Source organism: Eptatretus burgeri, chromosome 4, assembly GCF_056783735.1.
Source record: "Eptatretus burgeri isolate ZD-2024b chromosome 4, Ebu_testis_v1, whole genome shotgun sequence".
Classification (NCBI taxonomy): domain Eukaryota; kingdom Metazoa; phylum Chordata; class Myxini; order Myxiniformes; family Myxinidae; genus Eptatretus; species Eptatretus burgeri.
The window spans coordinates 67366362-67394111 of record NC_140964.1 but is presented as its reverse complement, the minus strand read 5'-3'; the positions used below and the strand labels follow the sequence as shown (position 1 = coordinate 67394111).

Here is a 27750-nt window from a genome sequence, read left to right as displayed (position 1 = left end):
AGTACAGGGGCCAGGTCTGACTTTGGAGGGTCCTGGTTACTTCGACTGGGAGAAAATTTTCATCGCTGCCACTAGTTAGGGCCTATATTGATAGACATATGCCTGGGTGGATGTAGATTCTGAATGTGGTACAATTTATTTATTTATTTCAATTTTAATGCACCTGTTCCCCTTAGTCCTATACATTGACCTATGTGTCAAGTTTGGGTGTTTTTTGAGGTATTTTGACCACTCCCCCCCCCCCATTCTATGCAGTTTACAGTGGCTATTCTGGCGGTAAACTTACAATTACTATGTACCAGTCAAATTAATTACCTGTGTATACATAAACCATGAACAGTGTGCATTATTCAAACTGGAGAACAGGACTTCTTTGATCCAATCAAAAAAAAACAGGCTTGAAAAAAACCTTTGCCAGTCTCAATAAACCAGTTGAAACAAAGAAGGGGCCGGCAGTCGAGATGATGAATATCGACGGGAAAATATTCAGTAAAACTTGCGGTCATCGGTCAATCTCGATGTGGATGTTGGATGAACCTGTTGAAGTGTGAGTTAACACCAGGATAACTTGCGCTTCTCAATCTAGATGGCTCTATGAAAAAGACACAAAAAAGCAAATCCTTCACATGGTTAGAGAATGGACATGCTACTGTTGACCTCCCCATATCCACTGCACTAACTCTTGGAGTTGTTGACTTGATGATGCTCTTATGGATGGTATGTACAGACTCTGCTTCTTGTAAAACATTTTGTGGGCTTTCTGATCAGGTGTTGAATGTTATTCTTGGAATGAGATGAAAATGTACTGCAGTCATTGGCGACAACGATTCTAACCAAGAATCGATGAAGTCAGGGGAGAGGGAGCTTGCAGAGGCAATGTGCAGATGCATGAAATTGGGAATCCTACACGGTTGACTCCGCTCCCCAAACAGCGAATAAAGATGATGTCTCATGCCAAGAACAAAGCGAATACAGTAGACCTCCTTCTTGAAGATTGGATAAGTAAGTGTGAGAACACACTTCTACAGGGTTGTGAATTATACCTTTCGGGTGGATTCCATGGCGTCACAAGAGCAGTGAGAGTTGTTCGAGGGGACCATCAATATGTCCCCGAACTGGGAGCTGACCATGAAGAAGCAGATTCACGGATGTTTCTGCACATTGCACATGCAAAGCAAACACTAGATGTGGATGGAGTCATCATGTGGAGCTTGGATTCTGATGTGGCTTCAATGTGTCCGTGATACTGTGCAGTAACCGGAATAAAGGAACTGTTCTTAAATATGGGAACTGGTCAAAAGAAGAGCTCTTTGTACCAATGCATACAGTGACAGAGGAACTGGGAGAAGACATGTCACTTGTGCTGCCCTCTATCCATGCATTCAGTGGATGTGATTCCACATCAGCATTCAGTGGAATGGGAAGAGAGATGGATGAAAATGGTGTCAGCACACCCAGAACTGATGGACAGTTTGAAGGGTCTCGGGGGAACAAATATCCACCTCAAATAGACTCTGAAACTGAAGCAGTGTATGTGTCCCTTGTATCAATCATGTCCTGCGGGAGAGCAGAAGCTTGTCTTGATGTATGCTATGAATTGTTTGCAAAGCATAATGAAACCAGTTAAAAACTCCAACTATTGATGCGCTAAAGCATCACATAAAATGGGCCAATCACCAAGCCTACCTCTGGACACATACCGCTCATCAATATCTTACTGTGCCACCTGTGAATAATGGATGATAATGCCCATCATGTCCCAAAACTGACACCACTACCACCTGCTCCTGAAGCAATTCAAACATTCACCAAATGTGGATGCAAGACAAACTGCAGCACCATGAAGTGCAAATGTCGAAAGGACGACTTTTTCTGTTTTGACGCTTGTAGATGTGAAGAGGAATTGTGTAGCGACAGAGTTCTGTACACTTCTGACATCGATTCAGACAGCAAAGTTGAACAAATATATCGTATAACTGTGTGAGCCAATGAATTGCATGTATCATTTAAGATATCCCTCTTCAGCAATAGTATTCATATGGACATATCAACAAATCGATGCCTGATAATGTTGTCTTGAGGTTCATTTTCGGAGCTTCCTTCAGAAACTTGAAGTATTGGTCATGAACATAAAGGTAAGAATGATATTAATCTTTTGTACATTTGTGGGATGAGACAGTTGCACATCTTTATGTTACAGGGTAGTTATTAGGCAAACTGAACAAAATATTCATAATGGAATAACAGGTGTACTGTATTAAGTTGTGCTTGAGTTGCTCCAGCTCTAATACCTTCAAAGACAAACACATGCTCACCAATGACAATGTACTCCTTTCTGTTACCTCGTTGGACTTGCATGTGCAGGTGCGAATACAAAATGCATGTATTTGTGCATTTTGTTATCACTACCTGCATTTAAAATGAAGTACATATACACAGGCTTGAGTAGGACAACCGAAAATTTTGGTGCGCTCCACATTGAGGTTTCTCAAAAGAGTTATGTCAGAATATGTAAATTTACCTTTTATATTCTCTTTAATTTACAATCAATTAAATGATCTCTACAACAGTATACAAGTAATTTTCTGCAATCTATATCACCCAAGTATACACAAATTTAAAAGATGTCGCAGTGAATAGTTTTTATGCAGCTTTCAATTATGTGGATAATGACTGTACATAAACGTATACTGCATCATGTTATAACAATGACATGGTTCGGGTTAGGGTGTGCTACCGTTTTGCATAGTATTTTGGTCTTTCGACATTGAAATACTGCAAAACATGACATTTAGTTGACAGGGTTTTGACATAGTTTGGTATTGCAAAAATATGACTTACAAAAAAGTATTAATGGTATCACACATCTAAATGGAAAATGACTTTTTGTTGTTGTTTATTGGTTCGCGACAATATAATCATAAAAAAAAATTATTTCGATTTTCATTTTGTCTATATGTTCCACTTGTTACCTCCCCTCAACAACAACAACAAAAAATATATAAGTGGTGAATAATACATATAATTGGAAATTTCTGCCCCTTGTATGTTTAGCAAGAGAATCCAATGTGGAGGTGAAAGGCTATTTCATAAAGCAAATAATAAATAATATTGCACCACTTTCAAAACCTTCATCCACCCTGGTGATGACCCCCATGTATGTACCCAACACCTAGAACCAATGAAAATTTTTTACCAGACAAAGTAACCCAACTCCTTAAATATAATAGGCGTCTTTTTCATTTTGGCCCCTCTTCTATTATGTTTCAACCATCTATCTGTCTGTCTGTCTGAGCAGGATATCTCAAAAAGAAGGATTCAGATGAAGTTTGGTGGACAGGTTGGTTGTGTGAAAAGGATGAATTGATTCGATTTTTGGTGAAGATCCGGATCTTGATCCGAGAATTATTTTTAAGCGATTCGTCATCATTGCGAGATCGGACCAAAAACATATATATATATATATATATATATATATATATATATATATATATATATATATATATATATATATATATATATATATATATATATATATATATATATATATAATCACGCCTTATCAAAAAGTGTACGGATTCCAACAAAACTTGATGGATGAGTTTGGTGTGTGACAGGGATGAATTGATGACCATTTGCTTAAGGTACGGATGCAAATCTGGCTTATTAGTGGGTGACAAACCGTAAACTGTTCTGGTTGGTGGAGGCATGCACTGTACTGAGTGCCATTCTAGTTGTACTTGATACTCTTAACCCTAAAGATGCAGAAGTTATGCAACTTCGCAAGCTTCCACAAGTGGGTCATATTGACCCGTGATTTGTCGGGTATTATTTTTGCAAAATATAATTATCTTTACTAGAAGCACCCGCCCCCTACGCGAGCCATCAAGGGGGTCATGTTATTATATTTATGCCTATTTTACTCCAAGGGGTCCCAGGATTACACACCCAAAAAATAGTTGCGATCGGTTCAACCGTTTTTGCAGTACCTAGGAACAGACAGACAGACAGACAGATGGACAGACATTGAATTATCGTAAGATTGTTGTATTCTTTGAGATCTATTCTTTTAATACTTAATGTATATTTTTCCCCTTCCCTAATTTGCCACAATAATGCATTATTGGGTCTTTTTGGACACACCATGATTTTTGTTTTGCTCTAACTTCGTTTGAAGTTTTCTTTTCTCTGCATGACCTTTCATATACACTTCAAGTTAAGCGTAATAGTTATTCCTTTGTGTGTGTGTTTTTTTTTTTTGTCTTTTAGGATCTTTCAGGATCTTTCGGGATCACGAGAAAAATGTCATTTATATATAAAAAACAACAACTTTGCGCTTATGCAGAAGTGGGTCATATTGACCCAGGCCAAGAATGATTGTTTGTTTCAAAATAACAAAACATTTTCATGCATGACCTATTATATATGTTTCTAATAAAGGTTAATGCATATTACTGTGTATTTATTTGAAGTATTAATGAAAGGTCATGCTTAGAATAATTTTTATAACAGTTGTAGTGAAAGAAAAAAATCAGGCCGGGTCACTATGACCCACTTCTGCATTCTAGGGGGAATTCTATTTTTAAATATTTTTTCCCACGATCCTGAAATACAAACAAAAGAAAACCAGACTCACATAGGAATATATATTGCCCTTTATTTGAAGCATATATGAAAGGTCATGCATCGAAAAAAAATATTTGAACAAAGTTATAACAAAACAAAGAATCATTATGGCCCCAGAGGAAAAGGAGCCACAAATACATTGTGGGAAGAAGCTTTCCCTCGTTCCTGAGCATTAAAACAAAACAAAAATTAAAAAAAACACACAAAGTAACATGCATTACATTACCCTTTATTTGAAGCATATATGAAAGGTTATGCATATAAATGGTTTTATGATGAAGTTAGAAGAAAACAAAAATAAGGCTGGGTCAATATGACCCACTTTTGAATCTTAGGCAGTTTATGCTTATTTTGCTGATATTTAAGCCCAATGGTTTCTTTCATTCTGTATGTCAGTTTCAGATAGTTGGGTTGGGAATATCGATTGTTTGTAAATGTGGATACAGACTATCTCAATTGGAATCCAGATGACACAGCTCAATGGTAGACATGCACGCCACTGTTTTGGATTCCATTTTGCCATCCGATTACAGATGATGTTCAGGTGTGCACATTGCAGACTATCAACCTTTATCTATTTCAGTGAATGTCTCCATTATAAGAATAATAATAATTTTTGTGAAAGTGTCATTAACAATCCTCAACATCAACCTTCCATGTACTTCAAACAAGTTAGGGGGTTGTGGAGATGATTGATCTATCCTGAGATTGTCTGCTTCGAAACATTGCCTGATCAGTGATAGTTTTGAATGAATCACTAAGATATATGCATTGCTGTCTTAGCACTATAGTATAAAGCCTGGTGTTTGCTTGGTGGTGAGGGTCTTGAGTTCGAGCCCCATTGGCCGCTGAATTAACACCAGGTGGGGTTGACACAGCCGCCTGTCATCCTTCTGAGGTCGGCAAAATGAGTACCATTGTACTGGTATAGGGGTACAGTATCAGAAGCATAGTCGTGCCCCAACAAAATGATAGCTACCCAGCAGTCAAGCTGCCATATGCAAGAAGAAGACAATAGTATGCATTGAAAATGAAATGTCCATAATGGCGTCTCATTTTACCTAATTTCAAGGATTTCCTTTTCTCAAATGGCTTGATGTCTGAACATCAGTTTGAACTCTGTCCTGATTACACGACCTTCGATGTGCTGCTGCTGCTTTCTCAATAATGTATCTCGGTCCTGAATCTCAAGCAATAATGTATCTCGGTCCTGAAACGTCAGGGCTGCGTCTGGATACATATTGGGCATTCAACACTGTCTGACATGCCACGATGCTTTTCAAGCTTTCTGCCTGTGGATTACAAGGCCACCTCATTCCCTGCCTTGCTGACTTCCTCCACCCATGCAATACAGTACATAGTTTTATATGGAATCTTGTCATCTCTTCTTCCACTCGATGCTGGAGTGCCGAATGCAGTGTCTTGGGCCCAGTCCTGTTCTTTGTATTGCTTAATGATCTCGCCTATGTTCTGGAAAACCCTTGTTTTCTTCTTCATAAATGCCTCCACATTATAATGTTTCTGCATCCCACCTTGGCACAATGGCAGCAGCAGCTTCCCTTGCTGATGACTTTGAAAGGATCAGATTTTGGTGCAGCAATTTGAACACGTGTCTTGGTTCAGGCAAATATCACATTCTTACCCTGTCTCTCTGGTAGGATCAAACAAACAGACCTCTCCATTTTTAAAATTAACCACTCAAAGAGGTTTAGTCTCTCTGGTTCACCAAGAGTTTCGAAAATAGAAGAGCTCACTTCGACAGTCAAAAAAACAAAATTGCACCCATGTCTGAAGGAAGCCGTGCAGTTTGGAATTTCCTTCTCATGGTTCGAAGCAGCTAGAGCTCCCCATTGTGTCAATTCAGCATCTGCATCGTGTAAAAAAAAATTTTTGACGGATGGACATACCAAGTATTGAAGCGGCTCCACTTTCATAATGCTCTTGGCCTGCAAAGCCAGCCACATCCTTCAATGTGTTCCTTCCTTGGTAAATCCAAAATTCGCACAACCTGCAAGGTCTTTGTACGTACTTAATGGAGCACTGCTTTTCCTTAAAGACTGGCACCCTCACTTCACAACTCACTCCTATATGGTTTGGGATCCAAAGGTCAAATCACTGGCATATCGGACAGAGGCAGAAGCACAGGGAGACCTGCTTCTTCCTTATTGCAGACAGATTGGTGGCATCATTTTAATTTTAACTGTCTCACTCTGCTCACACCTTTCATTACTCTGTCCCTGCCCTTGTTCTTCTTTCATATCCAGCACATGGCTCTGGGAAGCGTCATTTGGCTTTGCTGGGGGCAGAGGTGTGCCATTGATGCAGTGCCTCCTGTAGGTTGGAGCAGGAATTTTGCGATTTGACCAGGGTGCTGGTGATAGCTCATCAATTCTTTATGAAGGACACAGTGGAATATTTAATGTCCACCAAATAATGCTGACAGACTGAATGCCCAGTTTAACATCTCTCTGAGGGACGGCAGACACATTGATGTCTCACCCTCCTTGTGGAAAATAAATAAATAAATAAATAAAAATGTATATGTATATGTGTATGTATATGACTGTGAGAAATAGCAGAAACTCCACACGACAAGTAGGGTCCCTCATTTGCATAAAATATTATAAGCGGAAGAAGTAAAATGAGTTGCTGACGTAGCTTCAGGGCGATCTTTATTTGGACAAGCTTTCAGTCAAAAAGGCCTATTTGGCCGAAAGCTTGTCCAAATAAAGATCATCCTGAAGCTACGTCCATAACTCATTTTACTTCTGCATATACAGGGTGTGTCAATAAAAGGTTAACCACTTCAAAAACTTTATTCACTAAAACATTGAGTAATAAGACCAAAAATTAACTCGGGAAAATGAAAACCAAATCAAGAGAAATGAAACTCATGATGCGCTTATAGTTGTGTTCAATGTGGGCACCACCATGCACATGACATACGTTCACACGAATTATGAAGTTTTCAATGACGTTTCTGCAAGTTTTTAATGGTTACTGTCTACACGTAAGCCTCAACTGCTGCCTTCAGATCAGGTTCAGATCTGGGGTGTTCCTTGTAGACGTTATCCTTACAATAGTCCTGCAGCGTAGTCTGATATTTCAGATCAATTGTTCAAATTTGCATAAAAGCACCAAAATTGGTACACATGTAGAATAATGTATTCCGAACAATTCTAGAAATGGAGCCACCCGAGATTGTGCCTTGGTCAGCTTCGGCGACCATTTTCCAAAATGGCCGCCATTCTAATTTAGCGAAATTGGCGATATGCTCTTATTTTCTTATTGTATTGGTGGTAGATATAAGGAAAGTGTAAAATTCAGTAAATTGACCATGAAAAGGCGTATTCAAATATTATGAGCCAGTATTTTCGGTAAAAAAGCCATTATTTGATTTGCAAATTGCTGCTCTCCTGAAACTTTTCGCTGAAAAGTACCCATTATTGCCTGGAGAACAAGAGTCAAATGATATTCATCACATTCAATGGGTTTGGAATCAACAAAAATTGCATTATAGATTACATACTTTACTCTATTTTGAAAAGGGAACTGATAATCGTGAAAATGACAAACTCAGAAAATGTAGTCAAATTATTGCACACTTCACTTTAAAGCGGCTACGGTTTACTGTCTACTACCATTCTACCAGGACACATGGCACACGCATACATCAGTCTAGTACAATATGAGTTTCTGAGCTCAAGTGTACTGGCTCTGGATCAAGAAGTCAACACTTTTACAAGCAATGCGACTTTGCATTTGCACATTCTAAGCTCGGCCGATATCTCAGTCTGTGTCTACTGCGTCTGTCTACTGGCATTCTCCTTCACAAGCACACAGTCCAGTGCATTGCAGATTAGCCTTCTTGCATTTGCAGCGGTTTCTACATCCTTTGTTGCAGCTGCACGACACCAGCTCGAAGCAGCTTTTTGAAGCCTCAGGGAGTGTGGTCCAGAGCGGTTCATAGGACCCATCCTCTGTTTGCCGCCAGCCCCAGCTTGTTGGTGATGGAAGCACGGGTTGAGGGACCATAACCTGTCCCCAGACATAGCCACCCTGGAAGACTGATCTCTTCACTTGCTGTTCCAAAGCATCGTAGGTAGGTAGGATGCGCTGGACGGAGTTCCTCTTGGCAAAGAGTTTCTTTCTGGCCTCATTGACTTTCGTATATGGACTGGTGCGGTCATAGAGGAGCACCACAAACCTTTCATTGCAGTGCATTGTGTCATCCTGGATGTTGACTGGCGTGGTGGTCAGGGTCACAAGAGAATCTATCGGTTCTGGAAACGAGTTCCGTGTGGCCCAGGCAGATTTCTTCCCATGCCCCATGAATGCTGATACCATGTCACATCCGGTTATGGCGTGGAAGACGGGGAGGGCACGTGCCTTCTGTGGACCAAGGGTGGCAGCTATTTCATGGGCAGGGATGTAACGGTAGTTCTTGCCCGTACCAAAGGCAATCCAGAGTTCATCCACGCATTGTAGTGTCTGGGCTACCATCACCGCCAAGACGACGTCGGTGTCTACGGTTCGAACTTGAATCCGACGGTGGTCATGTTCTGCAGCATGGGCCATATGTAGCATGATGCGAGTGTCCGCCTCTTCTTGACCGCATGGAGCCTTACTTACTACTACTACTACTACACCAATATTACCAATTACAACACCACTTCCACCACTACCACCACCACAACAAAATACTTCTGAACCTGTCACTGATGCTGTGTGCGAAAATGGATTTTCCCATAAAAATGACCATTTTTCCCCAATACAATGGTTGGAAATATAATAAATCAACACAAATGACATTTGTATTGTTTTCCTTTGTAAATGCACATCACATGGAGTATTTATCACCTCTGAGAAACCTAGAAAGAGAATAACAATGACAGATATCCCATGTTGTTAAAGTAGAATGGCGGCCATTTTGGAAAATGGCCAACAAAGCTGACCAAGGCAAAATCTCGAGTGGCTCCATATCCAGAATTGTTCAGAATACATTAGTCAACATATGTACCAATTTTGGTGCTTTTATGAAAAGTCGAACAATTGGTTTGCTTTGCTGCAGTACTACAAGCTCCCCAGAGGAAAAAACATCCAGCGGATTGAGGTCGGGGCTGTGTGGAGACCGTTCATTTTCCATACGCAAACTGAGAACTCGTCGAACAAATTTTTAGCGCAGAATGGCAATTGTTTTGTGGCTTTATGTGGGGTAGCACCATCTTGCATAAACCACCGTCGCCAGAAGCCCGCAGTGCTCATCGATTGCTTCAAGTGTTTGTAAAATGAGTTGCCAGTCGACCGGTATCGTTCTTGATTGATGGTAACCGTTCTTCTGTTTTTGTCTTCAAACCAATATGGACCAAACACACCTCTGTAGCTGACAGGCACAAAAGCAGTGACTTTCTGACCCTTAAGCGACTTCTCTTCAACCTCATCTGGGCGTTGACTTCCCCAGAAATTGTTTTTGTGTGAATTTGCAGCATCATTGATGTAAAAGTGTGCCTCGTCACTAAACCACACATAGTGGATCCAGTTTGGGGTTGCCTCCATCTTCTACTGCTGCATCTCACACATAGAAACTCGTGCTGCTTTATCCCCATCGGTAAATTTATGGGCTGTTGTGATGTCGTAAGGAAAGAGGTTTAAATCTTCTTTCATTATTCTTCTGATACTGCTGGGAGTGAGACGGAGTTCAGCCGATCTTTGTCGATGCAATTTCTTCGGATTTTGCATGACTGACTCACAAACTCGTTCCATATTTCCTTCACACTGTACACTTCTTGGGCGACCGGACCTTTCCTTGTTAATGTTGAGAATCGTCCCTTCACTTTTTGAACTTTTTCACAAGTTTCCAAATAGCTCCTTGTTTGGCTTGTTTCTGGGATGCTCTCCAGATTCAGTACAGAACCTCGTCTGGACGGAAGCAATTGATTTGGTCTCAAAATACCACTTGACAATGTTTACTCTTTGCTCCATATAAAACGCCATTTTTTTCAGTAGAATACTTTGGTTATGCTTGAATGACTTCTCCAAAGATCATTGATCACTCCTGCAAAACCCCCAAAGATAAGGTAATGACTAAAAGTATAAAGGTCATTTGAAGCGGTTAACCTTTTATTGACACACCCTATATATATATATATGTGTATATATATATATATATATGTGTATATATATATATATATATATATATATATATGTGTGTATATATATATATATATATATATATATATATATATGTTATGAAATGCATTCGCTGATATAAGCTTTGTTTAGGAGTCATCCACAAAATCTGTACTTAAAAATTCTGCATTTACCTTTTCTCCAAGTTTCTATTATTGTTTTCCCACCTCCTCTAAAACACCCTGAACCTTCTTTGACACACACAGACACACACAGACACACACAGACACACACAGACACACACAGACACACACAGACACACACAGACACACACAGACACACACAGACACACACAGACACACACAGACACACACAGACACACACACACTTTGTGTGTACTTGCACCAGCTCATGAATGCAGTGATTTTCCACTGCACAAGTCACGTACTGCCTGCAGGTATTTATTTTGGTGATTGACCATTCAAAAAAGTGGTTGCATTCCGAATGAGAAAGGCAACCGGTAGAGCACATGCCTCCGCCATGTAAAGTCTGATCCATGAAAACATATCTGGCTCAATACATTTTTGAAATATCGTGCGATTATATCGTTTTTGGCACCATCTCTTGATGGTGATGAATCACTTCAGAAATTAACTAATTATCGTAGCCAGATCCGTTTTCGGATCCTCACCAAAATTGAATCAAATTATCGTGGTCACGCACCCAACCTGTCCACAAAGTTTCATCTGAATCCGTCCACAACTTCTTGAGATATCGTGCTATAAATCAGTTTAGCCCGATCTCTCAATGGTGAAGAATCACTGGAAAAAATTATCGGATTCGGATCTTCACCAAAATCGAATCACTTCTTCCCTTTCACACATTCAATCTGTCAATCAAGTTTTGTTTTTGTCCGAATCCGTCCACAACGTTTTGAGATATCGTGCTATTTCTGAGTTAAGCCCTATCTCTTACTGGTGGAGAATCACTGAAAAAATTATCTGGATCCGGATTCAGATGTTGACCAAAATTGAACAAATTCTTCCTTGTCAGACACCCAACATGTCCGCCAAGTTTTGTCCAAATCCGTCCACAACTTTTTGAGATATCATGCTATATATCGTTTTTGGCCCTATCTCTCAATGGTGAAGAATCACTCAAAATAGTCCAGTAGTCGGATCCAGATCCAGATCTTCACCAAAATCTAATCGGTTCGTCCAACAAATTTCATCCGATCCGTCCACAACTTTTTGAGATATCCTGCACACAGGCAGCCAAACAAACAGACAGAGAGGGGTGAAACGTAACCACTACAAACTGACAGACAGAGAGGAGTTAAAACATAAGCACCTTCACTTTTGGTGGCGGAGGTAAAAAGTATGAAATATTTAATGATATAACTTGGACCAATTTATTGGGAATATCCTGAGTTTTTTTGTGCACAGTGTACTAACAGCATGAAAACCAAGACGGATGATATTGATACACCTTCACATGAATACCACGTGGCCAAACCAACATACCAAATTATGGAACCCTAACACTTCAAAATAACCTGCAGTTTCTGAGCCATCTTCAACTGCCTCTTTTCATGTGAGTGCAAAATCACGTGCCTTTTGACACCCTCATTATTGTGCAGCTTTATGTCCAGATCAAAGATGCAAAATGGTTCTCATTTACATGCTTCAATCTGTCTTGGAGTCATGAAGTATTGAGTTGTGTGAACGGCGCAATTGATACCCGAGCAATTGCAAAAACGAGATGTGTATTTGAGGGATTAATTATATTGTTGTGGGTTTGCCAGCCAGGTCACGAGTGATTTTTTCAGACTCGCTTCCCGACCTTTGACCCTGAAGCCCATAACTCCGTGGCACATGGGTTGCTAAGCAACCACGGATGTCGTCTGAGATGATGCATTTAGGTAGGGTCCTTGTGTTCAATTCCCGCATTACCTTTCCGGAAAATTGATTCTCCCAGGTCAGGAAACGTGATGTCAATGCCCTACTCCTATGAATTAAGAACAGCCGAGCTTAACCGTAAGTGGGATGTCGGCGAGTCTGACCGTAGCAAAACTCCCATCCACTATTTACACACTCGTGTCTAATGAATGGAAAAAGACACAATGGGGCAGGTTGGAAACGAATGATCATGTTCAGCAAAAGGCACATATTTACAAGGAAACGGTCATTTACAAAGCAAAAGCAGTGTCGCCAAGAAAGAACCTTACCCTTCAACACAAAAGCCCTGAAGTCATTCATCTTACCATAAAGTTACAGACACAGTTGCCTCAATCATTGCGGCAAGCAAGTTAATTAAGGGTGATGAATATAGCAAAATCCGTGGAGTATGGTGTCGACCTCAAGCTCACCTGTGCGTTAGCCAGTTGGCTCATGTGCAACAAACAAGGAGATGGTGTGGGTTATTTGGAAGTGCAGGTGGGATGTGCACTGTATGCATTAGAGTGTAATGAGCTCAAGAAATGTGGATTCTGTTTATGCTCCACATCAGTGTGAGTCAGTGAGGTGTGTGTGCTGAAAGGTGCAAGGATATAAGGTGTGGAAAAGATGTGCAAGGAGAGAAGTCAGTTCTGAGGAGTTCTGTTCACACCTGAAAACCTGTGGTTCTGTTCTCACTCCGCCTGGTACTTCTCATCGTTGTGTTCCTTTAAGTGCCTGGCATGGACTGACGCTGAAATGGCGTTACATCAGGCTAGTGTCTTGAGAATTTGGTGAGGACGGAGAAGGAGAATGAGGGAAAGCAAAATGGGGATAGTTCTAAGTCGATTCACAATGCATCTGTCCCTTCCACTGATACAATGGCAGAGGTAATCTCACTGCACAAAAATACTACGGAGATATCTGAACACCAGGGTTTCTTTGTGTGGTGGATGTAACTCCTCGGGGTCTTCCAAAGCCACAACAAAAGGTTTGTGTTGTTGTTTTTTAGTTTGCTCTTTAATTTGAGCTCGATGATGATTACGTGTTCAAATATTATCATGTCTTTCCATGTTTTTGAGGTATTCTTGTCCCTCCGTTCATTTTATCGTGTGAACACTTACTTTGTTGCATTTTGGTTTGTTTACCATGATACATGATCATGTCCTCCGAATAGTTACACACAACCTACTGCATAGATGTCTGCTGTCCATTGTGGTTTGTTCTTTGGTATCATTGTTGTTCCCCCCCCCCCAAAATATGCCTTGTTTAAAAAAATTATGGACTTTGCAATTTTACTTTCTGGTCTTCATTGCCATCGGTAAAGGTTTCTGTGACCACTTATATTGTCACCATTTTATTGAAAAGCTTTTCTCACCACTATTTGGGGTGAACTTGTTTGTCTTTGTGACCTTTTAAAACATTAACTAAAAACTTGCAGCTGCCTAATTTTTCTAGAGCCGTCTCCATAAATCTTTTATTTTAAAAAAAAATTATCATACAAGTGTCGATGCTCATCCAAGAGCAAAGTAATGTGGATCAAAGGGGCAACAGACAGAATCGGGTGAAAGAAAAGCAGCAAGTTAAGAACATATCAATATATCGCATAACAAGAGGACAAAATGCAGGGGCAGGTGGAACTGTCTCAACTGGAATTGTAAAGCTCAAAGTTAGAAAAGGGAGAGATCATTAGGTGGTGTTGGGCAGCTATGTTAACATTGAGGAGAGAAGAGCTTGAGACGATGGATTCAGGAAGGCATTTCCACAGGTGAGAGAAGAGGGAGATTAATGAATGGAGGTGACCATTACATTCAGACTTTGTGGAGGGGAATGGGGATAGGGAGAAGAGGAGTAACAAGAAAAGGTTTTTACTAGAACATGCGAGACCTGGAGGAGCTGGGTTTTGGCTGATAGTGAAGGAATAGCAAGACGAGCACAGAGCTGGTTATTATAAAAACAAACAAACTGCAAAGCCACTAATCTGCCTGTTGTGAGCAAGAAGACTCGGCCTCCTGTTACCCCCTCAAGCTCAGCCTCCTGTCATTCCCTGAGACTCTGCCTCCTGTGATGAGATGCCTTTGACACGGAGGGCCTTGGATTCCACAACCTCAAGGATGGCAAGATGGGAGAGCAAGCAAAATAACTGAATCATAGTGATTATAGCATTAGAACTGTTTCTTGTTTAAATATCTGAGCTGTCCAAGGAAGTTTTGAAGTCATATTCAGAGATCTCTAGTTTAGTGATTCCATCCATCTTCCTTTCCATTCATGCCTGTTACATGCAGAAAGATCTTTTTCTTTCTTTTTTTTTTAACGCTCCCATCGACCCACACATGTCCCAAATGCAATAAATATTCCTCTACTCTTCTACTGTCAACCTCTTTTTACCTACTCTTATCATTTTCCCCATTCTTTACTCCTCTGTCCTGCTAATTTTAGATGTAGATTGTCCTTTAACAAGTCGGGATTCAAAGGCAAGTGTGCAAACCTCAAAGCTATCCTGCCGGTTGAGGAACCAGCCATAATCCTCACAATTTTAATTTTTCAAACACTTTGGCATTTTCATATCTTCATACACCTTACATGTTATGTATGCTTTGATTGTTTACATCTTGAAATCCAAAATCCAAAATGGGAGTCACAAAATCGGAAATGTGAGCTTTTCTCACCCATCTTCATGCTTTTCTGAAGCTTTGAAGCAAAAATGAAACATTGGTCCTCACTCACCTCTGATAGATATGTTGATGTACATATTTAGATCCTCGTGGAGGATCTCTAAGTCTTACTCACTCTGTTGTTCTTGTGGACTTTTTTTTGTTTCACAGCCTACAGTTTTCAACGAAACTTCCTGAAACTTGGCATATATATATATATATATATATATATATATATATATATATATATATATATATATATATATATATATATATATATATATATATATATATATATATATATATATATGTAAAAATACCCTGCGCAGACAGTAACCATCTCCGATTTTGAAAATTCCTCCGAGAAAAAAAAGTTACGACGTCAAAATATCTCCGCTAATGGAAATCGCCTAAAAAATTATCTCCGAAACTAGACAAGATTTTTAAAATTCTGTTTGCGGGAATCGAACAGGCATTAGCAGAGATGAATTACCGCACATACGATGCATCACTATGACGTCATATCAACTTTTATGACGTCATTCCTATTTTTTGACTTTTTGTTTCACAACCCAGAGTTTTCATCAGATCTTCGTGAAACTTGCCATGTATATGCAGAAAGCCCACACGCAGGCAGTAACAATCTCCGATTTTGGAAATTCTTCTGAGGAAAAAAAGTTGACGTCATAATATCGCTGCTAATGGAAATTGCCTATACCATTATCTCTGAAACTAGGCAGGCTGCTTGAATTTTGTTTGCGGGAATCAAGCTGGGCATTAGCACAGATAATTTATCGCAAACCTGATACATCACAATGACATCATATTCGTTTTTATGATGTCATCATTAAGAGGACGAGGATCTTAGCTCATTCGAGCTTGTTTAGAAAATAATGGCAAAGTTAAAAATTTCAACGAAGTTGGGTATTTTTTGAGAACTGATTTACTAATAAGTTATGCAATGGATCAAACTGTGTGGTTAGCGTAAATCCAATCTTCATTCAATCCACTCCGAGTTATTCATATCAAATTTCCCCTCAAGCTTTGTTTATAAATGTAACTTAATGTTAAAAAGACAGTCGAGTTAATGATACAGACGACAGAACCAGTGATTATTGTTATTATTTTCCATTTTCCATTTTTTTTTTTTCAGTGAAAAGTGCTTTTTCTGTTTCTAAAAAAAACTTTACTTCTGTTCGAAAATAAATACTATTCCGTGATATCAATGGAAAAAATCATTGATATTGGTGCGCTTGCATTGAAAAAACAATTGCCAAAAATAATTTTCCTCAAGTCTCTGACCCTCATCCTCCGCAGCGCCCCTGGGTGGTGTATTTTGCCACAGCGTGGCGTGGAAATGCGCAGAATAATAAAATGGTAGGATTGTAAACTGCGCATGGGAAAATGGGGAAACTGGATACAAGGGGTGTGGCACTCTAAGCAATACCATTCTTGACTCGTGAAAAAATTCCTCCCGAAAAGGGTTTCATAAAAGTTAATTTTGTGTTTCTTTTGATGTTTATAAAATTATTTTTGACAATCTCATCTGTATTTCAACGATTTTTGACGAGTAAAATAGTTCCTCCCAAGTCGCATGCATGCGCATGTGATATCTGACATTTTGCTTTTGGCGGAGATCATATTTTGAGGAAACGAGTCAATACCCACTACCTCTGGGAGGAAGACATTTTGTTTTCAGAATTGGCATAGTTTCCCCACCCACAATATGCTTTCCCTCTGGTGGCTGTCAGTGGTTAAACCACTTCCACTATTCCACGTGTACAAGCCACAATTGCAAGTTGTTTCCTCCACTTGTGTACACGGGGGAGGAGATTTTAACTCTTGCCTATTTGGTAGAGGTCGGTCAAACCATTTTTGATTCCTTAAGGAACAGACATACAGATCCACAGACATTGCCTTGTTTTAATATGATGTTTTCACTGAATTTTCAGCAAAGCGGGGCCATTTTCAAATCAAATTTCATTACATTGGGCTCTCCAGATATTGTTGGATGAAATTTTATTCATTATTTAGTGCCAGCAATCAAGATTGAGATTCACAGCGATGCTCGTCTGAAGCAGCTGCGATTGACGTGAGTGGAGCATATGCATGCTTGCTCTTCAGCTGTAGATGGGGTAGATGGGTTAGTTCCCGCAGTAGCTCTTGTACATTGAATTGTGAAGTGTATTGTTTTTATGCCTCCGGTGGCATTATGTTTTCAGGTTGTCTGTCCATACGTATGTACGTAGTCCGTCCTTGCTTTGTTTTCCTGTTTTCTCTGCAACCGCTTGTCCGATTGACACAAAATTTTCACCATGGGTGCGACTACTCACGTATAATGTTTTTATGATAATAATGTCATGGTCCACATGATCTGGCCGCCATGTTGGAAAAAAGGAAAAACTTTGGACCTCGATCTCCAAAACAGCTCCATGGGGAAAAACTTGAAACGACACATGTGATGTACTCTTGGAAAGATAACTTCTCAACGACCCTATAATTAAGTTGATCTTTTCTGGTGAACATGCTGTATTCTGGATAGGTTATTTGACTGAAGATTAGGTGTATTGACTTGTCCAAAACTTTGATGATTTCAGCAGATGCTGAAGTCAGGGATCATGTCGGTGATGTGACAGCTGTGTCAGACAGTGTTGAAATGTCTCAGAACTTCCACTAAGTTATTTGATGTCATGAAGGTGCTCAGCATAAACAAATTGTTTGTATTGCATGCTCGAAATAACAAGAGTGTGGTTTCGGGATTGAAGAATGGTCTTGCTAATATTAGCGGTAGCACTACTTGTCATCATCCACATACATGATCTTCCGGCCATATCAACATGCAACATAACATTTCACTGAAATTTTGGAAGAACATCACGAAAGTTTAATCGGAAAGACCCTGACTGAGGACGTGGCAAAACCGTAAGTTTAGTGCGCCAATTAGCAACTGAAGCTGAGCGACCCAAAGATGGGTGTGATCACATATTTTCACTTGAACAATAAAAAAGCAAATGTAGAGCTCAATGGTTGTTGACTGAATAAAGAGAAAGTCGTCTTTTTATGTAGACTTTGAGATTCCTAGAAGTGCAGCACGATTCCTAGTGGTGGGATATTAAAGGTAGTAAAAGCATGGGTCAAAGTGATCAACTTCTAATGGTTCAATCAATAAGTGCAAAGAAAGTGACTGTGGGACTTCCTATAATTTTGAAACTGCCATCTTGTTCCCACTCTCAGAACCATGACAACTGTTCTGATATTCTCAGCTGCGGAGTTCGACAACAGTCATGCTGTAAAGGTTGATGTCGACCTCAGCTGCCACATGATAGACTCTGATCTTCATAAAGCTTTTATGGGCTGGCAAATATTTTCCTCCATGCTTGTACAGAAGAAAGCTACTTCAATACATTTATCAAAAGTGCTGAACCAATCAACACCATGTCGAGCCAACTCCAAAACATACTCTGAAATGAAGATTGAAATCCCGAAACTCCTTTGTGTAGATAGCCATTGATCCAACTGAAGGCCTACGGACACCGAAGCCTCACACAAAGTCAGACATTGATCATAGTACAAGAGCACCCTGTGATCACACGCCGACAATCGGCACCCGGTTGTGCCAACTCACCCCGAACATTGGTATTTCGGTCATGGGATTTAATCTACCTTATCACGATTGGTTTTCTCCACAATGGGATCAAAACTAACATCTGGTTCAGAGGCAGTAAAGGAACACATAAACTCAGTATACCTAGATGTATTGAAATCCTCACTGTTTATCACCTGGCTAATGATTGTTTGAAATGTATACTGAATGGCTGGGAATGCAGTCTATTTATGCAATGGCTTCCTGCCTTTATGTCATGGCTGGCTTAAATACCGCCATTTAGGCTTTGCACTCGCTCCCTTTAAATTATCAATGTAATATGGTCGTTTTGGGGTCATTTGCAAGTGTGGTGTCGCTGGTTATGAGAAAAATTCCATCACTGTTTCCAAAACCATGATGAATACTACAGCGACGAGACAGACGAGGTGAGTTAAAGTGAAACAACTAGTCCATACGGTGATTATGCACAGCTTCTGCTGTATTGATTAATTATCAGTTGGGGGAAAGGATTTGCATTTTGCTCTCAGGTAAACTAGGGAAACCAGTTCTTGCACCTAGGTTTAAAAAAAGAAGCATATTGTGCTTTTTTTTTTTGCATGAAATGCAGATTATTTTGACACACCCAAGTGTTGCGTCTTAATCATATTTTTTTTTTTTTCATCAGTGTTGGATGAGCCATTTGTTATAAGAAGTCTTTTATTTGAGCTTTGTGAACCAGATGCAGACAAGGTAAGAATGGTTGGCTATGCAGTCTTTGTAGTTTGTAAATACTTTGCTTTTCCTGTATTTTGTCAAAATGCATACCAAGTGTGTTTCCAGGAAAGCTTGTGATGCTGAGTTTATGCGTCCCGTTTGTGTTGTTTAAAGGAACTGTAGTTTTGATTGATGCCAAGTTTTCTGTGGTGTCTCTCATTAAGGTTTCTGATATTGTTAACATGTTTAAGCAAAAGTTTGTGATGTTTATTTAATATGGAAGCAGATGATTGAGTACATTTTCTGTACTCGCTGGGATTGGTAAAAATGGAGATGTTTTTTTTTTTTTCACAGCGGAACGGCTGTTGTGATTTGCTTTGTCGCAGAATATTTCCAGCTCAGTCCTGTTTGTGTGGCTCACTGTTCTTCGGAATCCCATTCCGAAGATGTGATGGCAGTTGGGCAAGGCATCGTCTCTTATCCCGCAGCTCCTCTCGTAAAGATACACTTTGTCTGAGACAGTAATGCATTGTGTCTCGGCCACAAAGGGTTTTTGTGTGATCCCATTTTCTTTACAATTAATTATTTCTCCTGGGTTTAATATTAGTTCACATTGTCACAATATAAACACACATGGGCTTATTCTTTCCACAATTTGTTTTTTTTTTACCATGAATCATACCGAGCTGCTTCACCTACATCTGAGTTGTCTGGCCTGAATTCAAATTCTGGCTCAGGCATAAACTGTCATCCTGGTGTTTCGCAGACAGGGTGAGGCATTGATGTGTGTGCCGTCCCCCCGGATGGACGTTAAGCTGTGTCCTGACTGCCAGCTAAGCGTTGGTGGATGTCAAAGATCTCATGGTGTCCTTCACAAAGAGTAGGCAAGCTATCGCCAGTACCCTCAACAAATTACAAATTCCTGCTATAACCTACTTCGTCTCAAATGTCATGCCAGTCCAGCCAGTTTGTGAAAGACTTGGGTCTAAAACTTGGCCTGGCCAACCCCCTCGAGGTGGGATTAATTGTGGTCGTTAAAGACTATTTTATGTAATAACTGTAGCTGTTAAAGACTCATCAATCCTACCAAGCTGCTTGAGTAGCCAGCAATGGGGAATTTTTGGAGTGCAAAGGTCTTCGTCCCCCCCCCCCCCCCACACACACACACACACGCACACGCACACGCACACACATTTCCATTTCCCCCCACATGTTGCCAGTATGTCTGACGGCCACACTAGTGAACCTTGAACAAGAAAAGGAAAGAATGCTTGACTTGTGAGTGAGAAAAATGTAAACAAGACGACATGTCCTCAGAGAGGAAGGAATTGACTTATGAACAACTCGGGGTTTAAAATCGACTGAACACCTGATCTCAAATGATCCTTTTTCATTTTTAAAGAGCAGCCTGTTTTCATTTCATACCAGATGATATGGTCGATCATGGTGCTTGCATCCAAACTGAGAGTCAGTACATGAAAAAAACCAGAATCTCCAAAAACAGAACGAAGTGGCAGATAATTTTTTTGATTATATTTGGATGGTGTTGACGTCATTGACTGGTGTCGCGGGGGTTGCACTTGAATGGTGAGGTGTAGGAAATGGTAGTTCTGTTATGCTTTTCTCCGACTTGAGGAGCTGGAATCCAAGCAGTGAAATGTGTTTTCTAAAATACTCAATTTTCATCTGATTGACTTGAAATTTGCAGAGCATTTATATTTCAGGTCATTGAATTCAACCAGCCAATTATTTTTGAGGGTAAAATATGTTTTACGCATTTTGCAAGTATCATGCTCTGCACGATGTCTTCTTGTTTGTTTGTCTGTCTGTTTGTGTGCAGGATATCTCATAAAGTTGTGAATGGATCTGGATGAAATTTGGTTAGAAGGTTGGATGTGTGACAAGGACAAACTGATTAGATGTTGTTGAAGATCTAGATCTGGATTTGGCTAATATAATTTTTAAGTGCTTCTTCACCATTGAGAGATAGGGCCAAAAATGATGTATAGCACAATATCTCAAAAAGTTGTGGACAGATTTGGACAAAACTTGGTGGACACTTTGGGTGTGAAATGGAAGAATTGATTCAATTTTGGTGAAGATCCGAATCCGGATCCGGATCCGATCTTTTATTTATATTTATTAATTTATATAAAGTGATTCTTCACCATTGAGAGATTGTGCTAAACTGATTTCAATAATGATATCTTAAAAAGTTGTGGACAGATTCGGTTGAAACTTGGTGGACAGGTTGGGTGTTTGACAAGGACGAATTGTTTTGATTTTGGTGAAGATCCGAATCCGGATCTGGATACGAGAATTATTTAATCTTTAAAGTGGATTGGGCCAAAAACAATATATAGCATGATATTTCAAAGATGAAGTGAGCCTGATATTCTCTCTTGGATCGGGCATTGGCGGACGGAGGTATGCGCTCCGGATCTACTGAGTGCCTCGGTTCTACCGAGTACCCTTCTCGTTATCAGAATATATTGGCGACTACTGCTAAAGGAGTGGGATTAGCTGTATTTTTTTTTATATGGTTAATGCTTATTTGTTGACGGTTCCTTCCCTTTCCCCTCCCCACCCACCCCCCCCCCCATCATTTCTCCTTCCTCAGGCTGTAAACTATGCCACCGAGAGGTCATTGACATTGACTGGCCATCAATGTGTCGGGAACCATGGGTAATGCTGCTACCAAGCTGCGCAAGGCACTACAAGCGGGCGATGAAGCCCTGGCTTTACAACTGTACTACAACAATGCACAGATGGCCCACGCCTTGGACCCTAATGCTTCATATGGCGATACATATAGCCACAACACCCCGATGCACTACACGGCTTGCCATGCCATGGTCCGCCTACTCTCGTGAGTTCGATGTCCTTGCAATTTTACATGTTGCCATGCCAACTGGTATGACCCTCAATTTCCCATAGCAAAAGGTCTAAAAATGGAGCTTTGCATTTGTCCTGAATGTTTGTTTGTGCTAGAAGCATGTGCCAGGCTCATTAAACCATAGGTTGTTGCTTTTAATTGGTGTGCTGCTACCTCGTGTGCAGAGGTATGACTCGCTGCCTTGTAAATTGCAGAAGTTACCTTTCATTTTCACTTGTTGGTTATGCCATAATTATTTTTTTTTTAACTCGTGATTATTGATACTACATTATTATAATTATCTTAATTATAATTTCTTGCAAATCTGAGGCAGGCATTGCACATACAACTGAGGGCATGGGTGGTGACTTCGGAAACTGTAAGATTAAATGTCTCTTTGCCAAACATTGGTGTCAATTGCTAAATATTTTGTGGATATTTATCTAAGCCTCTCACTGATTGTGATCATCATTAGATAGCCAAAGAAAAGGAAAAAAATAAAATAAAAAAGGCCTCTGGAGATGAACCTTGTTTTACTCTCCAGTAACTGGGGCCTGTTGATAAGCATTAATTACCAAACACAAAACAAGGAAATTATCATCAAACAGTAAAATGTGCAATTCGGTGCATTAAAATCAAATCTGTCGACCCAGCTATAAACTGTCATCCTGGTGTTTCACAGGTATGGTGAGGCATCAGTGTGTACGCCATCCCTCAGATGAATGTTAAGCTAGGTGTCCTGTCTCCTCGTATATTCGTTTGTGATCGTTAAAGATCCTCGGTGTCCTTTGGGAAGAGTAGGAGAGTTAGTGCCGGCACCCTGGCCAAATTCTAAATTCCTGCCCGAATATGTAGGGGCACTGTGCATCAGCAACAAATCCATAACCCAGTAATGATGCAACCAGCATGCTGAATTCAGAATGAAATCCCAGTCCAACAAGCATTCGCTTGTTGGACTCGGATTTAATTTATCAAGATTTATTACTTCTCACTTGAAAGCATGTTTGGCAATGGCAATCATTGAATTTGAATAATACTGAATAAACATGTATACATTTACACGTCCTTAAATATATGTAGCCTATAATCGTACAAAAATACGCAATTTGATGTCTCTCTGCATGTCTGTGGCCAATGCATTCAGCCATTAATTGTCCAATCCCAACCAAACTTGCCAAGGGGACCAGGTTATAGCTACTTGGAAAAACGCCATGTTACGGTGTATAGATTGCAGGTTGAGCATTGTTCCACGTTATCTTGGGGTTTTCCAAGGCCGCTTCTGTGTTGAGATAATATGTATAACAAGCTAATGGTAAAAGTTATGTAACCCTACAGTGTCAATGTATGTATGTTCTGTGATTAGCAACTCCCTGGTATCATGCGAGGTCCTCGCGCATGTGCAATAAAAAGGAGGCCTTCAAGTCGAGCCTGTATTGGAACACGGCATGTTGTCAGACTCTGTCCGGATCGCTAAGCAATCCATTCGATAAGTATGTGCCTTACAGCCATCGAGGTGCGACGCATGGTGTCAGAAGTAAACCTGAGAAACGAAGGCAGTTTCATCGAAGGAGATTGACGTGAAGTACAAAGTACGTTGCTGAACGATGGCTTTCAAACCACCGAAAGACTTTTCCTTCTCCACACCGACGGCATGGGCAGAATGGCGCCGGAGATATATCCACTATAGAATAGCCACAAAGCTTGACAAGGAAGAAGGGAATGTACAGGTCCGTACTTTGCTGTAACGCAATGGGTGCGGAGGCCGAGCAGATATTCAGCCAATTCATATTTTCTGGAGATGAAAATGCCGATGATTTCAATACAGTGCTGGGGAAATTAAATGATCATTTCAGGCCAAAAATAAACGTGATTCGTGAGAGAGCTACCTTCTATCAAAGAAACCAAAAGGATGGGGAAAGTGTTGAAAATACGTGAGAAGTTTATATGAACTCTCTCAGTGCGCTGAGTTTGCAAACAAAGAAGAGAACATTAGAGATATAGTATAGGCTCTGGGGGGGCGTGGGGGGTGGAGGGTTCATGTACATCTCTCTTGTGCAGCAAAACTTGGTATTTTCTTGTTCTATATATTGAGACTCTGAGAAAAAGTTTGGGTAACACTTCCAGATCAAGTGCCTTTTCCCTGGACAACCCAATGTGTGATTATGCCTTGACGCCAATGGACCAAAATGGCAAAAGTCAGGTTTCATGGAATAGCTCACAAGTAGTCAGCATTAAGGCCCAGTCACACCTTGATGTTTAAGCCAGCTTATGCCGATTTTTGGAAAATTTGTGTAAAACGCTGGTACAGGTCGAATACGTTATGGTAAGTTTTGATAACATTGAGAGCACGCTGAAAAACACTGCCATATTGTCCTCAAATTTTCCATGCTTGAAATTTTAAGACTTATGCCAGCGTATGACTCACACGTTCCGCATAACGCTGGCCATAAGTTGTAGGCACGTCACGCGATCGTTGACACATGTCGACACACATTACTTGTAAGGTGCTCATAAGTCGAAACACGTCGAGGTAATGGTTTGCATCAGTGTTCCAGACTCCCTGTTTTTTATTTTATTTTTTTCTTCCTTCCTTCCTTCGGTATGATGGTGATGTTGACACTTCGATTTCTAGTGCGGTTATAATTAATAGGCTGCCGCTCAACGATTTAAATCATAACCGCACTGTACACTGAACACCGTCATACCGAAGAAAAAAAAAAAAACCGGGAGTCGAACACTGACGCTAACCATTACCTCGACGTGTTTCGACTTATGAGTACCTCACAAGTAACGTGTGTCAACGATCGCATATCGTGCGTACAACTTATTCCCATCGCATGCGGAACGTTGTCATACGGCAAGTACGTCGTAAAATGTTTAACACGTTTAAAATTACAAGACGTACTCCACTTACTCCGACGTATGATAGCGTACTTTAGCGTTCTATTCACGCATACCAAACTTACTCATACCGTATTCGACGTGCGCCAGCGTTTTAGACACATTTTTCAGAGGTCAGCATACGCTGGCAAGATCGCCAAGGTGTGACTGCGATGTTGACACTTCCATTTCTCCGGCGGTTATGATTTAAATCGTTGAGCAGCAGGTTTTTAATAGGCTACGTCACGAGTTCGTCGGCGATACGTGCACCGTGCTATGCATAAGTTATACTATCGTTGGCATAGGTTGTGAACGCCGACAACAGGCTCAGCATTCGTTGGTATAAGTTATCTATAAGACAACGAAACGTTCTGTGTCCGTTAATGATATGTTATGCATACGACCAACTCGTTATGAAAACGTCCGAATCTTTAAAAAAAAACCATCAAAAGTTCAGCGTAAGCCAGCGTTTTACATACATTTTGATACGTTGCCATTGCTGGCTAAAACGTCAAGGTGTGACTGGGCCTTTACATTCAAATGCTACATTTATTTATCATGTTTGAACATAACTAACATAATTTTTGCATGGTTCAATACAATAAGCCTGGGTTTTATGCAAAAATTGCCTTATTTAGCGTATTTTTTCTCCAAAAATCACTTTCAGTTTGAAAATTGCTCAAACTTCGATCACCTCTCATGCACCCAATTTTGTAGATAGAGTAACTATAATTGGCCAAAAGTTTCCTCATTAAATCTATTGATCACTCCATGATTCATATTCATGCTTTGGAGCAGTATATAGTGACAGTAGGGTCAAATGTAAACAGAAGTCACCCCTATCCCCAAAAACTCACCAAATTTGGTCAAAGGGTTCTAACTTCAAAAATACTTGTGATAGAAAGTTGATTTTGGTGTCTCTGCATAGGTTTTTGATACCAAAGAATTAATTGGCACCATTAGTAGCCTCATTGGAGTGGACCTCATTTGCGTAGTTTCAAAATGGCCTCCAAACAAGCTCTCGTTAAGACATCAGACAATAAAGACATGGTAAGTGTCATAAGAAGTCCGATTGTGCATTTGTATTTTGATCTTTGGTTTCACAATTATGAAAGATAGTAGCAATAAATATAATCATTGTACTTCTTTGAATCGATTAATTTTCATAAATCCAAGAATGGTGGCGCAACAGAGACAGCTGAAGATGACAATGGTTGTTTGCATGCCCAGGCATCATTAATACCAGTCAGTTTTTTTTCTCTATAACACATATTCAAGAACGTGCTGCCATCTGCATTGAGATAATGAAACTACAACATCTTGAAGCCATGTGCATTTCTATTCAGGAAGCAGACATATTGTTTTGGATTTGTTCCTTAATTGTTTGAGGAGCTTGCCATTCATGGAAACTGTGTCTGTGCCTTGTCTGATGAAAGGGTGAGTTTCTGAGGAAAAGCCTGAATATGATTTCTACTGCTGTATTTATATCATTTTCATTTTATGGGGCCTATGTGTTTTCTTGATCCTTCCAATTGGTCAATATCTATTGTGTTTGTAACCAAGGCTCATGATACTCCAAAGATCATTTCATCGGTAAAGGCTCGACACCAGATTATTGTCGTAACTCTAGCAAGTCCATGATTGCTCTTGGTCATCTTGTGGCACTCTCATAGCACTGTAAGACCTAATTTGAGTGAAATAGGCCTTCTAAAACGAAAGGGGCTTCAGACCAGTTAGCGGTGCCCTCTTATTTTTTTTTTTTTTTTTTTTTTTTTTTTTTGGCTTGCTGAACCAAATTCCCAACATATTTGATGTAGAAGGATGTTGAAAATGGCCTGTATTCTAAAGCTTAGGGAAAAGTGTATCACTGCTTATCGGTCTTTCACATTTATATTTACAGGGTCCAGTTGATGCCAGAGGTTGATGTGTGCAGCAACAGTCTCGGATTGCAGCAAAGATCTGTTGTTAACGATGGAGTCTGTAACACTCTTAGCACCAACCAAAGGCATTTCGTTTGATGTGACTAGATGCATTATCTGCCAGAATAGCTCAGGTGATAAAACTGTTAGCACAATCAATGGCCGCAAAAGGATACGAGAAGCAAGTGACATCCACAATGACCAAGTTTCCAAGCGACTTAAGCTGGTTGAAGGAGATGAGTTTGTTTATCATCTGACCAATGACTGTTACAAAAAGTACACCATGAAATCTGTTCTCGATTAAAAAAAAAAAAGAAGAGTCTCGCTAAATGCCAAGACCCTGCGGTATCTGAGCAGAACGAAGGTGAGGAAGAAGGTAGAAGTACTCGTTCCCAGGCTGTCCGTCATCCACCAAATACAGATACGACTGCAACAG

The 27750-nt window shown here is 40.2% G+C and overlaps 1 protein-coding gene across 8 annotated transcripts in view; it reads left to right on the top strand.

Annotated features, from left to right (window-relative positions):
* Window positions 1-27750, top strand: part of ANKIB1 (ankyrin repeat and IBR domain containing 1) — a 207046-nt gene that overhangs the window by 2052 nt on the left and 177244 nt on the right. For 4 of the 8 annotated variants that reach the window (XR_015057498.1, XM_085878528.1, XM_085878523.1 and 1 more), the window contains exon 2: window positions 22261-22509. Coding sequence is in view for 7 of the 8 variants with exons in the window: in XM_085878528.1 (XP_085734654.1) it covers window positions 22322-22509 (188 nt within the window). In the remaining variant the exon portion in view is untranslated. Of the gene's footprint in view, window positions 1-12200; window positions 12349-19611; window positions 19677-19994; window positions 20137-22260; window positions 22510-27750 lie in introns of all 8 variants that reach the window. The other 4 variants (XM_085878527.1, XM_085878524.1, XM_085878526.1 and 1 more) reach the window with 4 other exon arrangements.